Here is a 25,984-nt window from a genome sequence, read left to right on the forward strand (position 1 = left end):
CGCAGAAGTTCCGAGATTCGTTTAAAATAATTAGATGAATATAAATAAAGGGGGGAGGGAAAATTGGTGGAAGAAGAAGAAGAAGAAGAAGGACTCGAATGATTCTTCAATCATTTGAGACGGTCGAATTATTTATATAGTATGTCAAATTTTTAACGCAATTGAAAGTCTGGTTGGAGTTCGAAAAGTTTCGGCAAGAATGCAGCTGCAGCTTAATAAAGAAAGATTTCCACAATACTGCACCACTTGAGGTTAAATTTGCCCTGAATTTTCGGTTTTTTGGAAGTTAGGGATGACGATGGGATATTAATAATTTCATTCGGAACGATCATTGGTTTTAGCAACATTTCACATTAGACAGTTGAGATTTATAAAATTTCCAAGGCTAATTGGAAATCGACGTGCAAATAAAGTTTTGGGTGAGCAAAATTTGGGCAGTGCGCGGTCAAAATGTAGAATGTCTGGACAATAAAAAGCTTACAATACCGAGTTTTCATATAGATGCGAGAATTTTATTCATACAGTTTGAAAATGTTGGAAGTTAAAAAATAAAGAAATCGAAATATGGAAATTGGTAAAAGTGTGAAAGCCAAAATATGGAATCATTATAATTTCTATATTTCTTTACATCTTCAAATGATCGATATATTCATTTTTTGAGTTATACCTTCAGCGAAAGCGTCGAAACAACAAAATTTCTATTTGTACCGGTATTTCTAGATACCTACAATAGAGAATTTCCATATTTTGGATTTCTATATTTTCACGTTTAGCGAAATTATTTAACCATGAATATATTATTTTTTTCTCTACAATTTTACATCTATAATTCCGACGATTCCATATCTCAAATTTGTATATTTTTACCTTCTTATGTGTTCACTTTCTACATTTTCAAATTCTGCGAATATCATGTTCTCGAGTTTTCGAACTTCCAGTCCTCATTGTCTATCGTTGCCTAGCCATTCTACTTTATGACTGGGATTAAAAAATTTTGAAAAATTGCATGGGAACCATTTACCCAAAGTGATTTTAAAAATCCAAGCGCATCGGGGTTCACGAATGCAGACATCGAGGCGTAACGATATGCAAGGGATCGGGTTCATCCCGGAGGCAAACTGGACATACTTGCCCAGGTATGTTGTATCATTCATGGTGGCCGATTCGAGTATTATCATGCAGTACATGCGTGGAAGTGCGGAAAAGGCTGGGGAAAGGGGGGGGGGGGTTGGATATCGCTTTGGTACCCGCTGCACACATGTTATCGCAATTAGATGAAAACAAGGTGTTGGCTGACCGATAGCTTTGCAGTTGACACTATATGTAGCCAGTTTCCGGTGTTTGTTGCTACACGCGGCATATACTTATACATACGTTTAAATCCGCTCGAGCTCGTTTGTATATTCTCCATCAATTTCAACCGGATTCTAGATACCTGCAGTCATATTATAGGAGCTTTTATAAAAATATCCGCTTTATAATATCCACGATGACGTCATTGTTTTATTTCCGTGTACGGTAGATGATAGGTGCCTTGACATTTGCATTTTTAGATGATTTGTGAATTGAGACTTTGCTAGTTTTATTCTCAAATAATAGAAACTCGGCGTTTTACAATACTTGAAAATCAATCGGTATCATACTTGGATCGAGTTATAAAATTTGGAGATTTTCGTGATATACCATTGACAGCGTTTCAATTTACTGATCGACTGTAAAAAATTAACCAGTCATATGACACAAATTATTTCCAACAGTGAACTCACGTCTGCATATACAGAGTGAACTTCTAACGATAGAATGGTCCGTTGTCTGCTACAGTTTAATGCGCATGCGCTAAAATCCGAGAGCGGTTGTTTGCCACGGTGACCAACCGTCAGAAATTTACGAATTGTAGCGCATGCGCATTAAACTCTGGTAGAAAACTGACCATTCTATGGTTAACAATTCACACCGTATATTATGGTGGGTTTTTGTTAGCTTTTTTGTTTTTTCCTACGTACCCTTCGAAAAGTTAGTTTTTAGTTTCAAATGAAACGTCGTGAAACCGGAACTCGGTAACAAAATTCTAAAAGGTACCTCATTCGGTGTGAATTTTTCAAACACTCTATCCGAAATATATCGAAAACTATTGAAGTTAAGGAGCTGTTCTTGGTTTCATTTTGTTGATCATCCAATTTTCTTTGACAAATTTCGTGACTGCTACTTGACATTATTTGTATTAGCTTAGAACACGGGTGAGATAAAAATGTATAAAGTAATAAGCATCTCCATTCATTTATTCAATTCAGTCAACGTTAAACGTTCGCATCGAATACAAAACGAACATTTAAGCGTATAGTTGTCTCGATCTTTTTTGTCGAAAATTTGATCATCTGTTGATGAAACCAAAAACAGCTTCCCAGCTTGTATGGTTTTCGAGATATTTCGGTTGGAGTGTTTGAAAAATTCAAACCGGATGAGGCACCTTTTATTGTTATGCTACCGAGTACTGATTTCGCGAGGCTTCGTTTGAGACTAAAAACTAACTTTTCGAAGGGTAAGAAAACGTGAGAAAAAAAAAAAAAAAAAGTCAAAGGAAACCACCCTAGTGTATATATTTCCCAACGATTTACATTGTAAAAGTATCTCTCCACGAATAGTATCTGAAATGAAATAATCGTGTTTAATCGTGAAGGAGAAACAAAGATGGAATAAAAAAAGGTACAATTATTTTATAGAATCAAAAAACATCGATTTAGAAATTGCGAACGTAATTTCTTGCACGGTAGATATACTAAGCTGTTTAAACTACGCGTGTAAAAATATCATGACACAAGTAAACGGACGGAACACAGTAAAAACGAGTTCGTAAGAATCTACTATTCAACGCAGAAATCACGGGATTGTACCATAAATTCTGAGATTGGAATTTCAGTGTCACGTTTCTTGCTATACAGGGAAGACGCTCGTTTTTTACGGTCTGCAGCGGGTCTTCTGAATGCTGCAGCAGTTGCATGCATCTCGACACACGAACTTTGGTAGAGGAAAGCTCTTACTGTTCGTTTGCTTTTTTCTCATGTTTTTTTCACCATCACTTACGTGATATATTCAAATCATCGAGTTCCGTATTCTCTTTAAATTTCAAAGTTGAATATCTTCTATGTATGAACTGTGAAAATGAATGTGAAAATCTCAATTTGCAGGCACGTTACACGAATTGCAGACTTGCACTGCTAATCGAATGATCAAGTAATTGAAAAAATTAAATTTGCGTTTCGGTTCTGTGACTAGCAATTTATTATTTCTAGTTTCCATTCCGATGATCTGCGTATCTGAAGACATAGGTGTTGTGGCTACATGCAGTCACCAGTCACTGCAGCGATATGTTTTTGCCTGCTGCACAGCTTGTCATCCAGGTATAAAACGAGAGCTACAGCATTTCGTCAATAGCATCGTTCAAGAACCTGTAGCGCCTGTCGCACATGTTGTTACCACTTTCAGAAAATTTTGCCGCCAGAGCGCTTCCAAATTGTTAAAGATGCGTTTGAGGATCTACAATAACAGGAATAAAACATTAAAACATTAAAAATAATTATAATTACTAGTATCTTCAACAGAAAAATCAGATCCTGGTTGAAGCATTGTTATTTAATCATAAAACATGCAATGTATGTATATTAGATTTTCAATTTCTTTATGATATGTAGTACAGTTCTTACCGTTCATTACTTGACTTATGATTTGAATTAATTTCGTTTCATTTACGATTCCGGAGATTATTTATCGATTTGCTCGACATTGTTTTGATTTTGCAAGCACATCTTGGCTCTTGTGGAGGCTGTTAGAAGCTTTCGCCTTCCGGACAGTTAAATTTTGATTTCATTGAACGTGGTTGCCTTCCCTAACGTACCCAAAAGCTTGGCCATTATTAAAGCCTTGAAAAACCGTCGGTCAGATTTGGAAAGAAATATTTCTTTCCCATTAACGGAGTTTATTACTGCGGTTAATATTTGCTTCGATGCAGCCAGATTTAAGTTCAATAACGCCACTTATACGCAAAGATTTGGTTTACCGATAGGTTCACCTTTGTCTCCGATCCTGTCAGACCTGGCCATGGATAATCTTGCGTGTCATTGTATTCGTCGTTTGGGTTTTAAATTTTTCTTTCATTATAGATACTATATAGATGTTATAGATTTCCTTCAACAAAGTATACGAAATGCTGAGCATGTTCAACAGTTGCTACCTTAGGCTATAATCTATGTTGGAAGAAGATTTAGAAAACAAGATCAGCTTTTTGGATGATTTTTGGATGATCATGAACGTGCAGTCTAGGATTAAAACGGATTGGTTTCATAAAAACACTTGGTCTCGAAGGTACTTGAACTTTCATTCTCATCACCCCATGTCTAATTTAGTTAATCCAGGGATTAAACTTGCCAATCCTGAATTTCGGGTGAAAAATTGAGCGCTCATTGTTGATACACTACGTATGAGTGAATATTCGTCGTGGTTTCTGAGGAAACACATCAACTCCAGAGTTGGTAAAATTAGGTTTCTTGAGGATAACAATAATACAATGAGGTAGAAGATCTCAACTTGGAATCCAAAAAGTTCAACTCGATCCCTTACGTAGTTGGTCATTTTTAGTCATTACATACAATGTTAAAAAAATACGGGGTACGGTTTGTCGGTAAAAACCCATGCGAGCTCAGAAACCTATTCGATTTTGAAAAAGACAGCTCACCGACAGATCGATATTCAAATGCTATTCACTGGATTCCTTCTCTGGATTGCAATATTCACTTTACATTTATGTTGTGTGTTAGTAAATATGAAACAAATTTTTGTAATTTTAACATTTAAATTGTCACATCAACATACAATTTGTAATTTGTACTTTTTCTTTCAGTGAGTAATACATTAAAAAATGGTTAAACCAACCCAAAAGCATATTAGTTGACTTGCTGGAAATTTTTTTTCTAACCGTGAGTGGTTAGGTGCACATCGGCCAAACTTGTAGACATTTACAGGTTCGAATGAAGTAACACAAAAATAATATCTTTGCAAGTGATGACCGGTACAATGCCTTGAGGCAATATATGATTAAATCTTGAAACAATAGTCGAAATACCGGAAAAGGTTAGTCTTGGGAATGTGTAAAAAAGTTAGCCATTCAAAATCCGTCAATTTAAGACAAGATGATGAGAGACTCGGCGACTTCTATGAATCATTAATAATGATTGAGTAAAGTTTTCGATCTATTCCTGATTGGTCGATAATCGTTCTCCCCCATCTCCTGGTTTCTCTGTGTAAACATCTTTCTTGTAGGGAGGTTTGGAGAATGACGGAAAAAAAAGATTGTCTTGAGTTTAACGTGTAAATTAGCTGTGGTAGATTCGAATCGCGGTGTTTTTAGCACGATGCGGTTCCTCAATAACTTTTTCCCTCTTTTCGTTCTTCAATTTTCGGTCAATACGACAAGTCAAGGTTGCATTTTGCAACTAAATTTTATTGGGAGTACCCTCGCCTTGGGCTGAAACGTGACGATAATTCCGTTGTCTTCACTGGACCTACTTCCAAAAATCCGTGGAGTGAGAATGTGACGCATTATCGATAAAACATCGAATTAAATTAGAGCACAGGTACAATAAAGAAATTACAATTAAATGAGAATGTGAAAACATAAAATGAAAAGAAAAAACAAGAAAATACGTAACGAAATTTTGTAATTGTTAGGAAATCGAGGAAGGCGGACAGGTGAGAATTTGATGTCGGCGGGCATAGATGGATATTTCTCGCCAGAGTGGAGGTATCAACGCTGCTAGTCCTCCAGACCGTGGAGGGTGGTTTGGACAAGGGGTTGGCCGCCCCCGTTCGTTAGCCAATGAGAAAAGCGGAAATCCCGCCTCGCGACCAATGGGAACGGCGGCCTGCCGGGTGAGCCAAATAAACGGCGAGAAAAAAAAAGGCGAGAAAAAGAGAGAGAGAGAGAGAGAGAGAGAGAGAGAGAGAGAGAGAGAGAGAGTGATCCGGCGGCAGGGAGGGGGGAGGGAACAAGAGAGGTAGAAAAAAATGAGAGAGAGGAGAGACGGAGACCGGTGAGAAAAAGAAAGAGGGAGAACGAGAGAAGAGGGAGAGAGAAATTGGTGCCTACGCGCTTCTCTCTAATACCTACATTGCATTACGACGCGACGGCGGCGTTTCGTTGGGTTCGTAGTGTTCAGTTACTAACTTGGTGACTCGGGTCACTCGGCTCAGTGCGCTTCGATGCCCTATAAGCCCTCCGCAAATCTCCGGACAAACGCCTCTCATGCATAATAAACCGTTGGCATGGATTGGCGATAAATCGGTGATTTAAACTTTGTCGGTTTTATCGATAACTCTTGTGAGGAGGAGGATAATTCACTATGAACGCCGATAAAACGGCCACTAACCAAACGTTGACGGATGGATGGGAGCCAATAGTGTGTGCACTTTGTGCTTACGACAGTACATCACCTGCGGTGTAACTAAAAACCAAATACGCAATACCGTGTTGTGGCGGTGGAATATTTTTAATGCGCGTAAACTTTTGTATCGAACAGATCGAACACTTCGAGCGTGGATCGCGAGTTTCGGAGGGAATCCTGCAGTTCTGTAATCGCGTTGTGTTAGTTACAGTGGCCGGCTGAAAGAATTGACAAAAACGTTCGAGAATGATTCGGATTTTTATTTTTGTTAATAGACAAGTGGAGATATGAATATAACGAATGTGTGAGAGTATCAAGAAAATGATGGGGAACATCGTGCAGGAGAAGATCACAACCGAACAGAGACTTGTTAGCGGTAATGTAACCTGTGGTTTTGTTGGTGGTGCGATAAATGCGTTTTCTCAGAATAGCAATTTTTCACATGTCGAATGAATCAGTTGCTCCGTTGTGCACATTGAACAAGATTCGATCACCGATGCGCCGATTGTCAAACTATAATCACAGTTTTCTGCAGAGGTCCCCTAATTCTATGATAAAGAAAGAAGGAAATAAAGCGTCGATTACTACGGAAACTGTGACGAACCAATCAACAAAAGTCAAGTGTGCGTGTCAGTGTATTTAGTAAAATCAATTTTGGTCCTTGGATTCGAACAGAAAATAGGATTCCTCGACAAAGAAGTCGGGCTCTCTCCTCGCCCGGAATTATAAGAACAAACAAAGATTCAACAAATTTGAATTTGCGCGTGAAAAAACACGATGTTGGGGTGAAGGGACTCCCGTGAAACCCGGCGAATGGTTGTTGGGCTGGGTGAGTGGTGCTCAGTGAAAAAGGGAGCGAAATTCCAGGAGCGAGTAGCCAGGATGTCTGATAGCTCGGATCACTTGTCCTCGCCCAGCAGCGAATGCAACAACCAGATGGGCTCTTTGCACCGCGGTGTCGTCGGATCCTCGGTTGGGAGTTCATCCTACAACGGGTCATCGGCGATGACCGGATTGCCCCTTCATCACCATCCCCATCCTCATCCGCAGACAATGACGCCGACGAATGGCAGTCCCCAGTATCCCCAGGAATTAATGTCCTGCGGTGCTTCCAGTAACGTAAACGGATCCGCTACTGGACTCGCCGTTCCTAGTAACGCGAACAATTTTAGTCCAGAACAGATATCTTGCATGTGCGAAGCCCTCTCGCAGAGCCACGACATCGATAGCCTGACAAGGTTAGTCTCTCTTCATTTTTAGAACGGGGGTTCCGATTTTAAAATTCACTATGAAATTATTAAGCCCACTTCGACGTCCCCTTCGCTTCAGAATTTGGGTGAAAGGCTTGGACTGTCGTCGTTTCAAACCGTAGCTTCGCTTTGTCACGACCGCGATCCGTCGCTTGAAAATTTTCACCTTTGCGAATTCGGTTGTTCATTCAGTGTTTCATGTGAAAATAACGTTTCGGTACTCAGATTCGCAGGAAAAAAACTGCGCTGCTTTTGAAAACGGTTCCTCACGGTCTTTCGATGATACTTCGAGTCCAGTCCGTACTCTATACGCGTGTAACTGGTTATGGTCTTTCAAAATTCATCACATCTCTGCAGTGACGTTGCTTATGGCTATTTACAACGTTTAGGGAAGTAATCCGCACTGGATTCATTGTAAGTTAGATTGAACAAGTTCGCAGATTCTTCCTTGATTCTGCACTCCTCGTGTTTATAATAATGATACGTAGGCAAGCATTATAGGAAACACCACGGTTGTGTACACAAATTGTTTTTCTTCAAGAATTTTTTGAGATTTGTTCAAGTTTCTTTGGCTTCATTTCAGAAACGCAACGACCGGTACGTATTTTTCACGTCTTGAATGATAAAATGATCTGTTTGTCAACCATTGTGAAAATACTATGATTCACGGAAAGAATATTCATTGAACAACAATCTGGCTGTGCCAAAATCTTGAAGGAATAAAACGGCGTTTAGATTCTTCAAAAAAGAAACTTTCCAAATTGGTTAATGTTTCAATAAACAAATAATTTAAACATCGATATTTCGTAGATCAATTCCATTGGGCGGAGTTTCAAAATTTTCATCTTGAATACTGGAGCCGATCATTGAAGAAGTATATCACGTTTCATGCAATGTATCTATCGTGTGTTTTCTTTTATCGTAATTTATCGCATTGGTTGAAACCAGGCGTTTTCCATCTAAAAGAAATCCTCTTCTTCAAAAGGTTTCTGTGGTCTCTACCACCTGGGGAGCTTCTCCGAGGTGGTGAAAGCGTGCTGATGGCTCGAGCAGCGGTTGCGTTTCACAGAGGCGCATATCACGAGCTCTACTCGATCCTGGAAGGGCATCCCTTCTCGCCACGACGGCATCCTGAGCTCCAGCAGATGTGGTTCAAGGCGCATTACCGCGAGGCCGAGAAGATCCGGGGACGCCCTCTAGGCGCAGTCGACAAGTATCGGCTCAGGAAAAAGTACCCTTTGCCAAAGACGATCTGGGACGGCGAGGAGACCGTCTACTGCTTCAAGGAGCGCTCGAGGAACGCCCTGAAGGCCTGTTACCTCAGAAACCGCTATCCGACGCCCGACGAGAAGAAGAACCTCGCAAAAAAAACCGGACTCACTCTCACTCAGGTCTCCAATTGGTTCAAAAATCGTCGACAGCGGGATCGCACGCCGCAGGCTAGAACGTGAGTTTCACAAATTATGGTCATTACAATCAGGGCTTTTTACCGCCGGATCATCCGTCCGAATTGAAAGAGTCGGGAAAAGTGGAAAAACTGGCTTTAAATAATATCTGGTACTGTTATTGGCGCCAATGACGGTGAATACGAATGGAACGACACATCCTTTCTGAGTGATGGAATTGGTTTGAAGGAAATTCGAGTAATACAAGCGAATTATAAAATATTCACAGTTCGAGAAAAGGTTTCGGACAATTAGATCCTTCAAAATGATTGAACTCTGGTGTTTCTCATCCAATTCTTATATTTTTCAACTCATTTTCCTCGTTAATCGGATCACCACAAATTGCCGTAAAACATTCAAGAAGTCTAATGTAATACAAGATAGTTATACAGTTGGAATATAATATGAGTCTGTTGTACTATATTTGCACTAATTTATTCTTATCTACTCTGGAGGTGACTGTTTGGAAAACTTTGTCAGTTTATCTGTGCCGATCATTGTGGTGAACAAAACAAGTCCAGGTCTATTCCGTAAGATATTTTTTAGTGAAAAAGTGCAAGAATTTCTGAGAAGAGCGAATTCTAAACAAAGACCTTTTTCTCCATCGCCGTACTCTACATACTCTAAGCGCTAGTCGAAACCCATTCGAAAATCCAAATTTTCAACTCGCGATGTCTCAGCAACCAAGGCCTATGAGATTGAAAATCAAAAAAACACGTTAAATCGGGGGTCCTTACCTTTCACCACGTGCAAGGACAACGCAGTTCGCGACATCAAACCGCCCTACTCGCCTTGTCAGATTTGCTTCAGTTCAGTTATTGCACAGTGGGGATATTATTATTTTATTCATTTTCACTATAATTAGCGCAAGTAACATTGCTAATGATTTTTTAACTGTATTTTCTCTGTTTCTAACTTTTGATTCAGGCCACCGTAGGTCCCATTCATCCTCATATTCATCCCATGCCAACTTATTGTCCGTAGAAAATCAAAATTTCGATATATCGTTTCACTTTTTGACTACCGTTTGACCCAGTTATAACCAAATTCGCAAATGGTAGAAAAAGTGCTTTCATCTGTGCAAGCACCATTTTTCAAACAGCAAAGTGTATCAGATATCAAAAACTTCTATAGAAAACTTGTTCAAAGTAAGGTTTCAATAACAAATTGACTACAATTGAATAGATTAAAGGTGAAATTAATAAATACACAGAATTTCACAAAAGTAACCGAAAATGGTGCATTTATCTTACACGCTGACTGTTTACGTCCCTTGAAATGTTACGGTATCAATAGCAGTCACGTGTGAATCGGTTTAGGACTGGAGTAATTAAGAACCAATTAAAACGCATGTATCAAGTCGAGATAATTATTAGTCGCCTTCTCAACAGACTTTTTGGTCCTCTTTGCACTTCTGTCTTTAATTTGCCATTCCAAAGGACACTCGGTGACAAATAGCGTGTAATACATTGTAACATATACACTTGACCCTCATTCTTGAACGACAATTTTGGTCAAGTACTTGCCAGACCTTCGTTCTTGGTTTGCCAACGTTGTACATGTATTGGGTGTGTCAGCTTTTACCCAGTACAATGAATGATAATCGATATTGTGACCAGTTTTGTTGTCTGGTAACGACAATCCCTGTTATTCTCCAAACTCTGAGGCTTTTCTCTTCATTTTCTTCTTTGTAGTCGGTAGTTATTGCACTGCTCCTGGTATGGAATACCATGCGTAAAGCGTACGTGCGGGACACGTGTATCCACGGGGGGTCCGACTTTTCAGCGCGTGCAACAAGTGTTTCTACATGTGTCACGAGTACGGGATATCCCTCGCAGGACCTTTTCAGGACCTCGACGGACACCCTACTAAATCATTTTCTACGAGGCTGACTCCCTTTCGGTGTATTTGTACGTCCGTATTAGAAATGCCCGCCGCGAACTTTGAGACCATTTCGGATCTATTCTCGGACGCATATGCAGCGTTGCGTTTTCGCAAGTCCTCGAGATGCGATTCCGTAAAAAACATTTAATTTCAGTATGTAAAACCAAATCAAGTTTTGAGAGATAAAGGCATTTTATAAGCGTGTGAAATTCTTCTTCAATGATATTTTCATACTTTGGCTTGTCTGAAAAAGAGGTTTTACTTACGGTGGATTTGATAGAAGAATTACATGTTCGTATTTTTGACGGATTCGTATGTGGAGTAAATTCATGGTGCACAATTGATTCCTGGGGATCGAATGTGTCGTATTCGAATAAGCAAGTTTCGGTATGGTGACATTGAAAAAAAAAAGCTTGCAAAATACTTGACGCACAAATTGAAACGCTGGCAAAAAATCATCATGGCCGCCGTTTTTCTATTGGATATAAAATTTTGACGGTATACGATTCCTTTTCCACCCTCATTACAAGTTACCAAGTGTTATTTTACGACGATAAAAATGACGACAAGAATCGTTTCGCGGTAATATTCCTCCTTCGATAATACCTAAAAATTCTTCATGTATTTCGATCTTCCTGTGCTGATGTTCGTCATGAAATCGGTCGAGTAGACAGGGTATGTACCTATCGCCACAACGGCTGTAGTATATTCGCGTCGCAAATGCAAACAAGTATTAGAGTCTTAAAAAAATTGACTATGGTTTGAATAAAAAAATCCCCCCCCCCCCCCCCCAAAATACACGTAATTAAATTTCATTAAGGTTGCCAGTGAGGAATTCGACATTACGTGTCGAGTGTGTGCTGCAGGGTCACGGCTAAGAAATGCGCAACACCTTCCCCTATCAGGAATGCTTCTGGTTAATCAGACTAATCGTAATCTATATCCGCTCCTTCCCCCGTCGCTCCTCTCCGTTAATTATTATTCACCCACACCGGATTTCGGCACGTACAAACAGAGTGCTCACATTCAACCTGCATGGTGGCTACAAACATCATCAAACGCGTTGTTCAGGGCCGAGTTCGGGCTACATGCACATCGCATCTCTCTCTCTCTCTCTCTCTCTTTCTCTCTCTCTCGCTATGTATCTGTGTACGGCACCGTTGCCTGGCGTTGTTATGGCTACGAGAGTCCGCGGTCATGGCTACACGGGGAGCAGCAGGGAATGATTCGAAATCCCCGCAACGACCTGCGAGCCTAGTCAGAGATCCCGAGCCATGAAAAAATTGGATCCCGGTTGAGCGGTCAGTATTGAATTTTCCAACGGGCTATTTATGCGGAAATCAAATGTATCGTTGAAATTGATTAACGTTCGTTACGAGCTATTTCTACTGATTACTATCTTGTCATGTGATTGTCATTGATTTCCAGTATACCAAGTGGTTTTGAATTGAGCTCCGATTATTTCTGAGCGCTCCAAACGATCTTCAGTGATCTTTGGATTAGATGGAGTCACAGGAAATCACACCAAATCACTGAAAATCGATGAGAACGCTGGGAGGGCATTGGACATCTATCGACTGGACGTCAACGACAGTAGGCGAAAAGTTGGAGGTCAATGGGTTATTATGAAATTGAACCCATTTGAGATTTGACGCAACACTTGCGATCTTCATGATTATCGATGCGCGTAGCGTGATTTTTTCAACGTTTACAGCATGTGATTTCCAATGGTTCCAGTTGTCGTGACTGAGTCTTGCAATCTTCTGCATTCAAGTTTCTTGGATTTACAATTTCATTTGTGGTTATTAAATTTATGACATTCTTGAGCGAATGAAATTTTCACTTCCATCTCACCTGTCGAACTTCATCCCGCGCCGAATCCAGCCTCACAAGAAATTTTTGGATTAGACGCAGGGCTCGTGGAGGCATATATGTATATATTACGTATTTATATATATACTTAACGGACATGGGTAACACAGTGATCATACCTACGTACACATGGGAATCTTCAGTGGCCGCAGCGTTACGCCCCATTACCGTTTTATGGTACGGCCTGGATTCAGTTACATCGGCTCTAGTTTCGCGCCATTTATATACCATGGCTTCTCTTTCACCGCTATACCTATGTCTGCAAATTTCACTAATTGCATTTCGAGCCGCCGCTCTCTCGGCGAAAGCGTCTTCTCTACGGCATCCGAAAAAAATTTTTACGGGCTTAATCAAACCAAGAATTTTTCGAATCTTAATTACTGCCGTGTTTCGCTCAACAATGAAGCAGCTCATTCGGTTTTAGGATCTGCAACGTGAATAATTTAATTTTTGCGAAACACTGGTAAGACAGATTCAATTTCTACTTTCACTTTCGGGTCATTTTATTCATCGTCTTTAGAAGAACGAAATTCGACGAGGAATTGCTCGATAATATTGTGTTTTCTATATTACATAATGAAAACCGTTCCGTAATCAACTCCTTTACCTTTCACATATAAATCCACTTTCGAGAGAATTTTTTTCTTTAGATTCTCGAGCTTAAACAGTTTTTGAAAGAGGTACTCTGCCAAAATCTGCAACAGACAAGCGATCCCTGAAATAATTGAAACAAACATGACGCGCTTCGTTGAATGTCAACCACTTCGGATGTCTACGAAAGAGGACTTTCCCGTGCGAATGCTACACAAACACGAGCCGTCGACAAAAAAAGACGTGGTTTTTGATCCCGTGTCGACTTTTGGCCTATTTTTCTTTCTGTTTGTTTTTTTTTTTTTTTTTTCTTTTTCGTCTTTCCGGAGGATTTCAGACAAGGTCAAACGGGATTTCTGGTGCAGGAAAGTTTGCGGCGTGCGGGGGCGAGAGAGAGAGAGAGTACGATTTTGAAACGGGCACTGGACCCACCTCATGTCACGCATTATTCACGCGCTCGCTCGCAATCTTGTTTTAAACACCAGAGAAAGAGAGGATCTTGGGAGGGCGAAAGGAGCTCCTGAAGTTAGGCGCTAAGAACAATGCGATAAATGACCAACGGTCGACGGTCGACGGACGACGGGACCAACTTCGTACGATCGCAGATTCCGAGAAGGCTTCTTGGACGTGACTTCAACATGTGGGACAAACATTAAAAACTACGGACCTACTGTTCAACGGCTCTCCGGCTCTCCGTTGCATGCTGGGCGGCTGGAGGCGAAAAGAGAGCAGAGGAGAGGAGAGGAGAGGAGAGGAGAGGAAATACTCGTACGCTGCGCCAGTCAAGCACCCCTCTGTACTTGCTCGTGGTTGATTATTAGATTTTAAACGAAAACAAAACTGGGACACTTGCTATTCGGACACGTGGCTTGCACGCTCCTTCACTGTCCTCTGTCATTGCATGCCCCTCGAATATCTTTGAACTTTGACACACAGCTAGGAAATTAAGACAGTGTAATTTGTGTTCAATAATTTAAGCAAGCCCTGAAATTACACGTTTTTACGTACAATAAGTTGTTTGAGAAAAAAGTAATTTACGATCTTCCACGTGACGTGGAAGGTTCATCTTTTAACATAAACAAACTTTCTATGGGGTGCCATGGTGGAAAATCGCAAAGTATTGTCTTTTGAAAAACCCTTATATACAATGAAGAAAAGATGCAGAGCAGCTCGTTTCTGATCGTTAAAACATCTTCAACCTGTAGCTAAATTCGTTGATTCGACAAATTGGCTGAACTTTTGTTAATGAAACCGGTTTATTCGGGTAACATTTTTTTGACTGCCAAAAGAAGTCATGCTAATAAAGCTCCAGACTTTGAGAAATTAGTTTTAGTCCATTGTTAACCCGAAATTTATCGTGATTATATTTGTGTAGAAGAGAACACAATCGTTTGTTTTAAAGAGGTTTTGTACCTTCACCAAAAGGCAAAATCAATATTGTTTTCGTACACCTTGGTTGATGTATCGGTGGTTCACCAAAAAATGCCTAAAGATGATGACAAAATTTTCCTTCCCCTCCCTCCTAAAAAAAAGAAGAACTGTGATTGACTTCTTTTAATAAGAACATGCTGATGTTGAATTGTTTTATTAATTTTAAGAACTTTGATTTGCTAGTAAATCGATTTTGAAACTTATGATGTAGCAGGCGGCGAAGCTCTTTCCCCGGAATAATACACACAGTATTCTGAAAGTTTCACAACTTCAACACAAGTTCCCTAATTTGGTTTTCAAATTTTTGCAACCGTTTAATTATATTCACTGTACGCAGTGTGAATTTATTTATCGGATTTTATCAGTATTATTTAGTTACCAATTTTTTTTCCACTGTATAGCCCATTAACTAAGTTGACTGATTCCTTCATTCGAGACATCTTCTAACGTGTTTAGGTTGAATATATTTTTGAACCGACTGAGAGTAAGGCAAACGCATTTCGAGGGTGATGAACCTCTTTGAGATTCGAAATTATTTGGTGATTTGATTTCAATGCGTTCAGGGTCAGTAGTAATTCATGGAAAATAAAACTTCTACATTAGGGACAGAGAATATGAAAAAAAAAAATAGTGTTTTTTACGAGGAATATTATACGAGGATTGGATTAAGATTTACCAAAGTTTTATCATTTCACGTTATACAGACTTTCTCCCTAAAAAGTTATAGCCCGAGACTAAACTATAATCTATAAAACGAACTGGATAATGTTTCATAGAGAGCTTGAAACTTCATCGATATTACTAATTATTTGTCGTAAGAGTAAAAAAATTCAGTTTCGTATCTAAATCCTACAATAATTAGAAAGATACTAAATTTGTAGTTTCTTTATCGGTCAGGGTGGGTTTATATTAATCATCTCGAAACAATGCTTCGAATTTTGATATTTCGAGGAATATTAATAACCTTCATCTCAATATCAACGGAAATTAATGAATAAGTCTTGGGAATGTGCGAAACCTTCCTTCCGCAGGACCGAAAAAATCTCGTTAAAAAATTCACCACTGCTTCATGCGTAAGAAATATACACAGAACCTTTGATTACAGTGACATGTTGCCGCTGAACTGCCAGAGCGCTCCGTCAAACGGAGTTCAATCGGTGAACGGATCGGTATCTTCGAGTGGCGGAGGAAATCACCAGGCACTTCAGCCCCTGGACTCGGGAAGTCCGAGTCTTGCGATGTCGCCGCTCTCTACAATGGGCATGTCACCGGCGGCCCTGAACCCGTGTAGTCCGATGGGCATGAGTCCTATGGGGCCTCATCATCACGGGTACGCGGCCCCAGTCACGCCTTCCTCGGTCCACAACGGCGGCCTGAGTCCCATAAACGACGTCAAGTCTCTCTGCTACGGCCGCAGTCTTTACGACACGAGTAAGTTGGACTTGTTCATTCTCCGACAACGAGTATGGATTGCACATTAGCAGGAATTTAATAATACGAGAGAATACCTACACTTTTCCAGTTGTAATTTATACGTTCCACTGATTTTTTCTGTAGTTAGTAGATTTTCCAGCACTGTGAATTTAGGTGGGTACTTTAATTATAGTGCCAAGGACAAATGGTCCGGTCTGCCTAAATCATGAGTCAAGAAATGAGAATAAATTTTTTTTTTTTAATTTATAGCTATGTCTTTTTCACCAATGATATTGAACACGAATTTAACAACAGTCAACTCGACTACGAAGTAGAAATGAACCGGAGTAAATTTCAAAGACACAAATTGAGGTATTAACAATTTGAGGAAAATTTTTACTGCCAATGCGTTCGAAATGATTGTTTCTTATCAGATTCTATTTCTTTTGGGTTCATTTTCTTCGCTTACCAGATACCCAAAAATAGATTGATCACATTTAAGAAATTTATATTGTATCGTAGTATAGTTATGCAATGCACAAATGGAGCTGCACCAAGGGAAAATTCTTAGCGTGGTTGCTGTGCAGTTTGGAACTATTTTCGTATTTTATTACAACTGAAAAATAGGTATAGTACAAAATGAAAATGAGTTTTGTAACTGTGATGGTTTAAAGTCGGCGTATCAATAAATTGATGTTAAAGGTTTATTAAGTTCAACAAATCTAATAAAGTAAACAATCAGATTTAATGTTGCTATAAACATAAAATGTAGTATTTATAACCGAGTGACACTAAATAGTTAATAGTATCGTATTTTCTTACAACTCGAACAACTTTAAACCATTATTGTAACGATGATCATTGTACTAGATTTATTTTTAATACCTGACATTAACAAATTGAGCTTTTCTCAGTCCGTCAACGAACACCTGTTACACGTAGTTGGAATGCTGTCATAAATGATATTGCGGAAAATTTTTGATTTATTTTTGGCCAGTGACTGTAGCAGAATGAAATTTCTCCGATTTTAGCGTGACTTTTCTGGTTTCAGGCAAGGATTTGGAGCAGAGCTCGGTGTACTATTCGAGCCACTCGAGCATGCATCATCAGTACTACCACCAGCAGTCCCACCACCACCAGATGATGGCCGGACCCCATCACCATCAGCAGTCGATGCCGACCGGTTACGAGATCATGTTACCACCGCCCCAGCACTCCATGTGACCCATGGAGGAGCAGGACCATGATCAGGAAAACGGGGAAGATGATCAAACGACGGACGAAGACGTTCTCGCAAGAATCCAAGCCTTTGCTTGACTTGCGGGTGTTGCATTTACCATTGAATCCAAAGACTAATCGGAGGTGTGAAAATTGTCATTGCGCGTCACGGACGAGAACGGAGGAAGAAACCGGCACGTTTGGCTTTCGCGTGAGTGACAAGCATGGCCGCTGGTTCTTATAAATACACACACGCGCACATTTCCTACATTCGGTTCTCTGGAGGTGACGCGGTGCGTGTTACCTGATCACGTAAAGAAAGGAGTCCGAAGGACCAATGAGGACCAAAGAACGCGCGTTGCCCAACTGGAGAGAATGGGAGGGCCTCGGGAAACAGGTTTCGAGAATCCATTACATCCGTCCGTGTTGCAGCTCCTCTTAAGCCAGCGTATGCGAATGGCAGCTGCCTTTCCATGCAGTGTGTCGTGTTGCGGACCTTTTGCAAACGGTGCAAGGGAAATAAAAGTATAAATCGAGAACGGGAAATGAGGGAAGAACGTGGGCGGAATAATGTATATAACAATTTTGGTTGCCGCGTTAACGGGTCTAGGAAAAATCGCAAGGGGTTACTTGAAAATCTTCTTATAGGTAAGGAGATTATGATACAATACGGCAAAGAAATAGGAAATTAAGTTTTATAGCCATGCGTACTACAGTACTATATATATATATATATTATATATACATATATAAAAATTAAATAAACAAAGTATAAAGAAAAAATGCTACACATATATTTATACGTGTATATCCCAGTGTGAAACAAAAATTCAGCGCAAGCCTTTCTCTGGTTTAATTTAATTCAGAAAAAGATTAGTTAGATGTTGAAATAAAGGGGAAACGGGACGATGAATTAAAAAATCTACGCTAAGTGATAATTGATATAGTGTTTTTAACGAGTACTTAATTATCAGCATGGAACGATAGCGTTCAGTGCGGGTAAAAGGAAAGGGAACCTCTACGGGTTTTTTCTCTGTTTCTTTTTTTTTTTTTTTTTTCATGTTTTCGCTGTAAGTGTACATAAGAAGAAAATATTATGGTCTTACGGTTGTGTATGTATTGTATATAATATATGAAAACAAGCATGTAACAGAAATAAGGAGAAAGAAAAAACAAAAAAAAAAAAAAACTGAAATGGTTTTAGTTAATAAATATCAGCTACTTGCACCATTCATTCTTCAAAGTTTTTCCCTTTCACATTTCAGATGCATAAACGTAGAGACATCGAGCTTGATGATTTTTCTCTTCAACGGACTACAGAAATTATAATTTTAAAAAACTGTACGATACTGATCGAAAACATGCATTTGGATTATAGAAATTGGCATAAGGATGAAAACAAAATATTTATACACTCGTGTCAGTTTGCGCGATTTGCACGTTGATACGTACTAAATTTGCAGAGTGATAGTAGCAGTAAAAATGGATAGTGATTTCCTGAAATGATTCTTTAAATTTTTTCGAGCAGTTATTATTTTCTAAGCAGCAATCACCGGACGGCCCATGTGTCATATTATGTCTCATTCCATCATGATGCTATTTTTGCAAAAATATATCGATTCACAATTTCAGATGTCATTATTTTATAATCACGCTTCAGTATTTTCAGAATATGAACATGTTAGGTAGCATTCGTTTATTGCCCGTAAACGTATGCGGCAAACTCACCGAAAAATTCCTGCAGAACAATCAAACCTTTAGAATAATTTTTTTTATGATCAGAAACACGAGTAAAAATTTTTTGTTTACTCGTAGCTCGTTGGATCTGAAAGATTCTTGTGAACGATTCGCTGTTGCAAATTACACGCCGTTGTTACGAATAGATCTACTTTATCATATTTACGCGGAATTGACCTTGTGTCTTGATACAATCGATGTTCCGATGTTTTTAGAAGAACATCGATAGTAGAATGGTAGTAGAATTAAAACAATCGACGGTACGATGTCGCTATTTTTTAGTAACATCGCGCATCCCTAATGCCATGGAGAGTATATTGTTAACATAAGGCGTTACTGAAGTATAAGGAGACTGAACTCCATGTAAACAAATAGCTGCCCGAAATAAAATGGCACTGGTGTCTTGCATGCATCGAAAACAGTGAAGGGAGTATTACTTTCTATGAATCACATTTCAAGATCGCCGATTGATTAGTGAATCTTGGGCATCCCTGCAACCAATCAAGCTTAGGTGCAAAAGGAACGGTCATGACGTTTGTAGTGAAATTTTAGTGGGTAGATTTTGTACCCAAAACGGTAGGTAATCGAAAGTCTTTTCGCAGGAAGATAACACGAGGATTTTTTTTATGGATGGCAATCCTGTGGGGTTATAATTGAAGATGCAGCTCACTTTGTCACAAATCATAACCATTCTTGTCAAATATATAAAAATATTTCGGGTTTTTGATGAAAATTTTTATGATTTGGGATGATGCTAGAATCAATTCCCTGATGCGATATACGGACATAATTCTTCCATAGGAATCGATTGCGCACAGTCTCGACTCGCTACGAACAACGGATTAGAAGGAATGGTCGAACAACATGAAATTTTCACCGTATTCTTAGCAAAATGGCAAAGGCAGATAACGACTTCACAGCTACAAGGTTTGTTTCAGTTCAGTTTCGGTATATTTATTACGCCTTAATCCTGGTATAAGTGTTCGGGCATCAGTGTACAGTACGTGAACAAGTGACCTAATATTATTAAAGTACATGATAAAAATAATGCAGAAAAATGATCGAATATTACATAACAAAGCTGACTATTATCATAGGGTCAAGGAATACACTACACATAACCAAAAGTAGTATATGAAATAGTGAGTAATGTAGTCTATAAGTACATATTAGGTTCCGCTCTGCGCACGGGTGTAATAACGCTGAGTTATTCTATGTAACCTGAATTACAACAGACGAATGAACAAATTTCTGTGCCTTGTCCTACGCTATTTTAATATCTTTTCTACGTTGCTCAGGGTCCGATTCATTGAAAAGGGAGTGATTGATGGATTGCTTGCGATGTCGACGCTGTGTGTCCGAAGGATTGCCTGCTTGCTTGAAAGGGTGTTCACGCGTTTGGCGATCAGTATAGCTCAAAATTTAGAGCGGTTTGATAAGTTTCAGTGCTTAGCACCAGAGGGCAGGCGGGTGCCGCCCTGATAACCGGGAGCGTGCGAATTTCGGCAGATAAGTTTCGGCCGTTAGTAAGTGCGGACGAGCGTAGTTTGGCGCATGTTTCGTAAACCGCCTTATCCTCAAATGGTTACTCTGTATTGGGTCCACTCTCTATTATGGGCTTGCCTCTCAGAGTCATTAGCCAATTGTTCGGCTAGCTCATCAAGCTAGTCAGGGGGCATCAGCTGGACGAGTCAAATGATGTGCTTGCGGGCAGGTGATCTTAGAATCGCTATTGCGACGTTGAGTCCACATCCTGCAATGTGAAAGAGGCTGCGGCCACGTGGCAGGCTTAGGTGGGATGTGCTTTCCACAATTCTATAGATTGGTCCAAGTCCTATTTTGCTTACTATTAAGACCGTCCCTCCTACGACAATTAGACTAAAATAAGAGAGCTCTCTCAGGTACCGATATTTAAGCTAGAAATTAAGGTCGACCTCTGGAGATGATCATCTTTATGTAATTGGGCCTGATGTTACGTCAGTCTAACTTCCTTGCACTATTCGGCTTGCTCGGGCTTTTCCCTCCACCCCGGGAGCAAATTGTAATGCAAGTTTTACGCCCGAGCAAGTTGTAATTCACTAAATTACCCGCGAAACGACTGTGTTATTACTTAAAAACCCCGACTATCCAATTCACCACGAATTCTACCTGTGTGATACAATTCACGCTAACAGAGGGCATGTGATTGCTTTTGTATATATGGTGCTTTAACTCGGAAGTAACCGAGTTGGAGAAATTTTAGCGAAAAATTACTCCTGGTATCAGGACCGCATCTCAGCCGAGGAGCTCGAGTAGAAACAGGGACTGATTGATTGACTGCTTGTGATGTCGAAGTGGTGTGTCTAAATGCATGCTTGCTTGCTTGATAGGGCATGCGAACGCTTACTTGATTCTTACTTACATTTGAAACTCAGCGGATTAGAAAAATTATCGGGTAAAATTTTCTTTGGTATAAGGAGAACATCTGAGCTGAGGAGGTGGCTTAAAAACACTATTGCTTGTGATGTTGATGTTGTATGTCTGAATGCATGTCTGCTCGTTGAGAAGGCTCGTGATCGTTTGCTGAGTGAGGTAAGGATCAAAAGTAACGGCCAAAGAGAATAGAGTTGGTACTAATTTTTCAAAGAGGAGGGGAAGATGAATCACACACTCATATCTTTCAAGTTTTAGATTTAGTTTATTTACTAAGTCTTGATCGTAGTACAGGTGTTCTGGTGTCATTGTATACTACTTTATCAAGTTGACAAATAGTATTGTGGAGGAACTACTATTACTGTTCGATGTAACCTGTATTGAAATAAATATTGTTACTCCGACAATAAAATATATGCCGAGAATGTGTCCGAAATACGTGTATTTTGAATGGAAAAATCCTTCCTATCGGTGGCACGTGTTCAAGTTGAGGTACAAATCTGAAAAAATTGGGCAATTGTTTTTTAATTATTTCAAATTGATTTGGTAAAGGCGAGGGGATCGCAATAATTGGTCAACACCCTAAATAAGGGACACCCTACTGTTCACGTCAGTTACCTTAATTTTTTATTACTCCAAATTCCTTCTCGTGGTTCTTACAACGATACCCAGGGTCAGTCGTGGGTCGGTAACCCATTGTTGAAAGAACCCTTTGGTCATCATAAATATATTCAGTTTATCGTCACGTATAGGTACCTATTCGACACTTGACGTAAGTTACTCTGTGCACACGCTTAGAAACAGATCCAGGTCGACCACGCAAGTATGGAATTTATCGTGAGAACCTCTGGCGTAGAGATAAAATATGGTACCCGAGAAGTACTATCGAGAAATTGATGTTAAAATACTTGATACGTTGTAATCGTAGAATTGGAGCGATCGTACGTCAAAATTCAACGTCTATCGTACGAGCTGTCCTGACATTCGTATGAAATATAGAACAATAAAATTATCGAAAATAATTCATCTGCAGCTTAATTTAATGATGTTCGCTGAACTATCGTCCTTTGTGGAACTCGAACGAGCAGCAAGAACGGTGAAACACTTAAACCGCACGGTCCACCATGCCTTAATTCTAAAGATAAATCTGATCTACCGCGATTCTAATAACCAGCTCGCTTACCGCCTGATGGCTAGAAAAGTATATTTTTTTGATTGCTTATCTCACTGACTGAGGATATACGAAGACTGATAACCCTGGGTTATTTTTCGTAACAGTTTACCGGGTCTGGCCGGGTTTGGGGGTATTATCGGTTTCCGGTGAAAAACGTTGGTAACATACCGTCGTCACAGTCGTTGACCGAAGAATTGGGAACAGTTCTGCAGAGTTGGGAACTGATTGCAGAACGTTAGAGAATTGCCGATTTCGAGATGATGCTGGCTGCATTCACCTTCCGAGTGACACAGTCTTCGAACGGTAAGCCCAAGCCGGTACTTAGCCTGTGTGTAGTTACCGACTTGTCGGCGATACAAGAAATTAATAATGAGAATGAATTTCTTCCAAAATTGGTCGGAAAACGGTGATTTAATTAAAGTATAGGTACCCGAGAGAAGAATGTATACATAGATCATAAATAATAACAGATCAGATGTAATAATGATGCAGAGACCAAAAAGTATATATTGTACATGCGATCCATGTACGATATTAATATATATGATCCATTTACGATTAATGCGTGATGCATACTATAAGTTTTATAATTTTCCAGAAGACAAATGAAATTATCTACAATAATACGTCTATAATATGAAAATATAAGAATTATTCATTTCGAAATGGGATTCTGTTCGACACGCGCTCGATGTATTTCATAACATTAATATTCATAATTATTCCAACAACTTTTCATTTGCTCTCTCGATACTGAATTTTCGTAGGCATAGAATCGAAACGCTGTTTTAGCTTAGTTTATTCGCAAGTGTTGTATCTACGTTGGGTAGGAAAGCGGAATTGTTTTTCGAAAGGTGTTCGTATGGAAAAAAAATCAGAGTAGCTGTAATGCATCACGGACGCGCTAATTTTGATCGAGATGAAACGGATGCTCCGTGTATGAGACAGTATTTAACGCAGTGTCCTGATTTAAAGACCTAAAAAGGTGATTGTCGGCGATTTTTCGTCTTTTTTTTTTTTACGGGGAGAGATAGAACGAAGCTTCTTAAAACTTCGAGTGTATTCTAACTAACATTTGAAAGGTACGAGCAAAAATTTTTATCATTCAACTGTCGCAGAACGGCAGCGTTATTAGCTAACCCGTTAACTGAAGAATATATCTTTAGTTAACGGCTGACCATCAAAGGGCCTAGCCGCTTGAGTCTGGAATCGGCAGGAAGGACAAAGTGCGTGTTTCATGTCTGAAATGTGAAAGCTGAAATCATTATACATCATACCATATCATCATACACCATATGTCATACATCATACATCACACATCATACATCATACGTAGTATTAAAGTTCGGAACCAAATTTTGGATGTTCGGATGTTCGGAATTTCAGAAAGCGACGTCACCCGAAATTTTTTTTCTCTTGACGTCATCGATCTATATAGACGAAAATCAGTTGGCCGAATTCCTCAGTCCGGAAACCACCGCGCAGCAGAGCGGACGTATGAGAATCGCGCTCCGCAGACTTCGAGTACCGGGCTCTCTATCTCCTGGATCCCGTGCTCCAGGTCCGTTACCTGGTGCAACTCGACTTCCAGGACAAGAGCTCCGTAGTTTCTACGCTCCAAGTCCGCTACCTGGTGGAATTCGACTTCCAGGACAAGCGCTCCGTAGTTTCTGCGCTCAAGGTCAACTACATGGTGAAACTTGACATCCAGGACATGCGCTCCGTGGTTCCTGCGCTTCAGGTCCGCTACATGGTGAAACTTGACTTCAGGGAGAGGACGAGGAGGATGAGGAGGTTGAGGAAGACGGGGAGAACAAGGAGGAGATCGTTGGAGGTGATTCAAGCTGGTTGGCGGTCGTTAGATTTGTGCACGTTAAGTATAAAATTTTTATAATATTCAATGGAAATTGTAATTATATTTCATCGAAAATTTTGTAAACTTGTCATGTTTACATTGAATTATTGCAATTCATTTTTCGCGCGAGCACAAATTCAGTAGCTATAAATGCGCGAATGAAATTTATTATATTATTATTTAATTAATCAATTATAGTAATGCTTACAGAATATTTTTGATGTGTTCTTATACTGAAAACATTTATCACTATTCCAGGTACAACCCGAGGTGGTTATCGGTGGTTGTTCGAGGTGGTTGGCGATTGTTGGAGGTGGTCGGAGGTGGACGAGGAGGAGGACGAACGGAACTGAGTCTCAAAGCCCTGTTGACATGAAAGCAGCTATTCGATAGAAATTATAGTTTATAGTTTACACAGCCCATTGCATGATATTTCATTATAAATACGTATGTTTCAATGTATTTAGAAATAATTTATCAAATATACAGAGGTCATGTGCAAATAATAAATGAATTGATTCGACCGCAGTTTGATGTCTTCATTAGAGCTTTAACAATAAATTTAAGCTTTGTTACTTTTTTTATTTCATTATGGATAATCAAAAACATTTCCGACTATTCGTGCTGTGGAAGCATGGGGATTAAACCAAATGTAGCAAAAGATTAGAAACAGTGTATGTAGAGTACGGGTATTTTTATAATAATGCAAATAGAATAGAATACCACGCCTTGCGAATTAGCTTTCCAGACAGAGATGAATGATGAATTTTAAGGACTGCATTATCGTTGTTGAATACTCTATGCCTCATGGGAAAAGAAAATCTGTAACGATAAAATTGATGCACCGGATCATCGTCGACTTTAACTTTTGAAATGTCCTACCATTTTCGAACACCTCTTACCTCCCTCTGCCACCTCCGACCATCAATGGCCACTTTCGACCACCCCCTATCACCTTCTGCCTACCATTTCCGAACACCTCCAACCATCCTATTTACCTATATTACTAGATTAGCTATGATATGAAAAGAGCAGAATTATTCATTTCGAAATGGGATTCTATTCGACGCGCGCTCGATGTATTCCATAACATCAGTATTCATAATTATTACAACAACTTTTCATTTGCTCTCTCGATCTTGAATTTTCATAGGCATAGAATCGAAACGCTGTTTTAGCTGGTCGCAAGTGAAGTATCTGCGTTGGGCGGAGGAGCAGAATCGTTTTTCGAAAAGTATTCGGATGGAAAAAATTTCAGAGTAACTGTA

General features: G+C 39.6%; 1 protein-coding gene across 1 annotated transcript; it reads left to right on the forward strand.

Moving 5' to 3' along the window:
• Positions 1-6,991: 6,991 nt before the first annotated feature.
• LOC124177199 (homeobox protein six1-like) lies at positions 6,992-18,236 on the forward strand. Its single transcript, XM_046559332.1, has 4 exons — positions 6,992-7,672; positions 8,670-9,131; positions 16,013-16,338; positions 17,372-18,236. Exons 1-4 carry the CDS (start codon positions 7,248-7,250, stop codon positions 17,542-17,544), a joined length of 1,386 nt encoding a protein of 461 aa, XP_046415288.1. The 5' UTR covers positions 6,992-7,247; the 3' UTR covers positions 17,545-18,236.
• The last annotated feature ends 7,748 nt before the right edge of the window (positions 18,237-25,984 follow it).

Source organism: Neodiprion fabricii, chromosome 3 (assembly GCF_021155785.1).
Source record: "Neodiprion fabricii isolate iyNeoFabr1 chromosome 3, iyNeoFabr1.1, whole genome shotgun sequence".
NCBI classification, from domain to species: Eukaryota; Metazoa; Arthropoda; class Insecta; order Hymenoptera; family Diprionidae; genus Neodiprion; species Neodiprion fabricii.

Bases quoted from the DNA above. Each gene is read 5' to 3' on its own strand.
- LOC124177199 (XM_046559332.1), top strand. From the start codon at position 7,248: ATGGTTGTTGGGCTGGGTGAGTGGTGCTCAGTGAAAAAGGGAGCGAAA. The intron at 9,132-16,012 runs GTGAGTTTCACA...CTTTGATTACAG, and splicing joins CGCACGCCGCAGGCTAGAAC to TGACATGTTGCCGCTGAACT. The intron at 16,339-17,371 runs GTAAGTTGGACT...TTCTGGTTTCAG, and splicing joins CCGCAGTCTTTACGACACGA to GCAAGGATTTGGAGCAGAGC.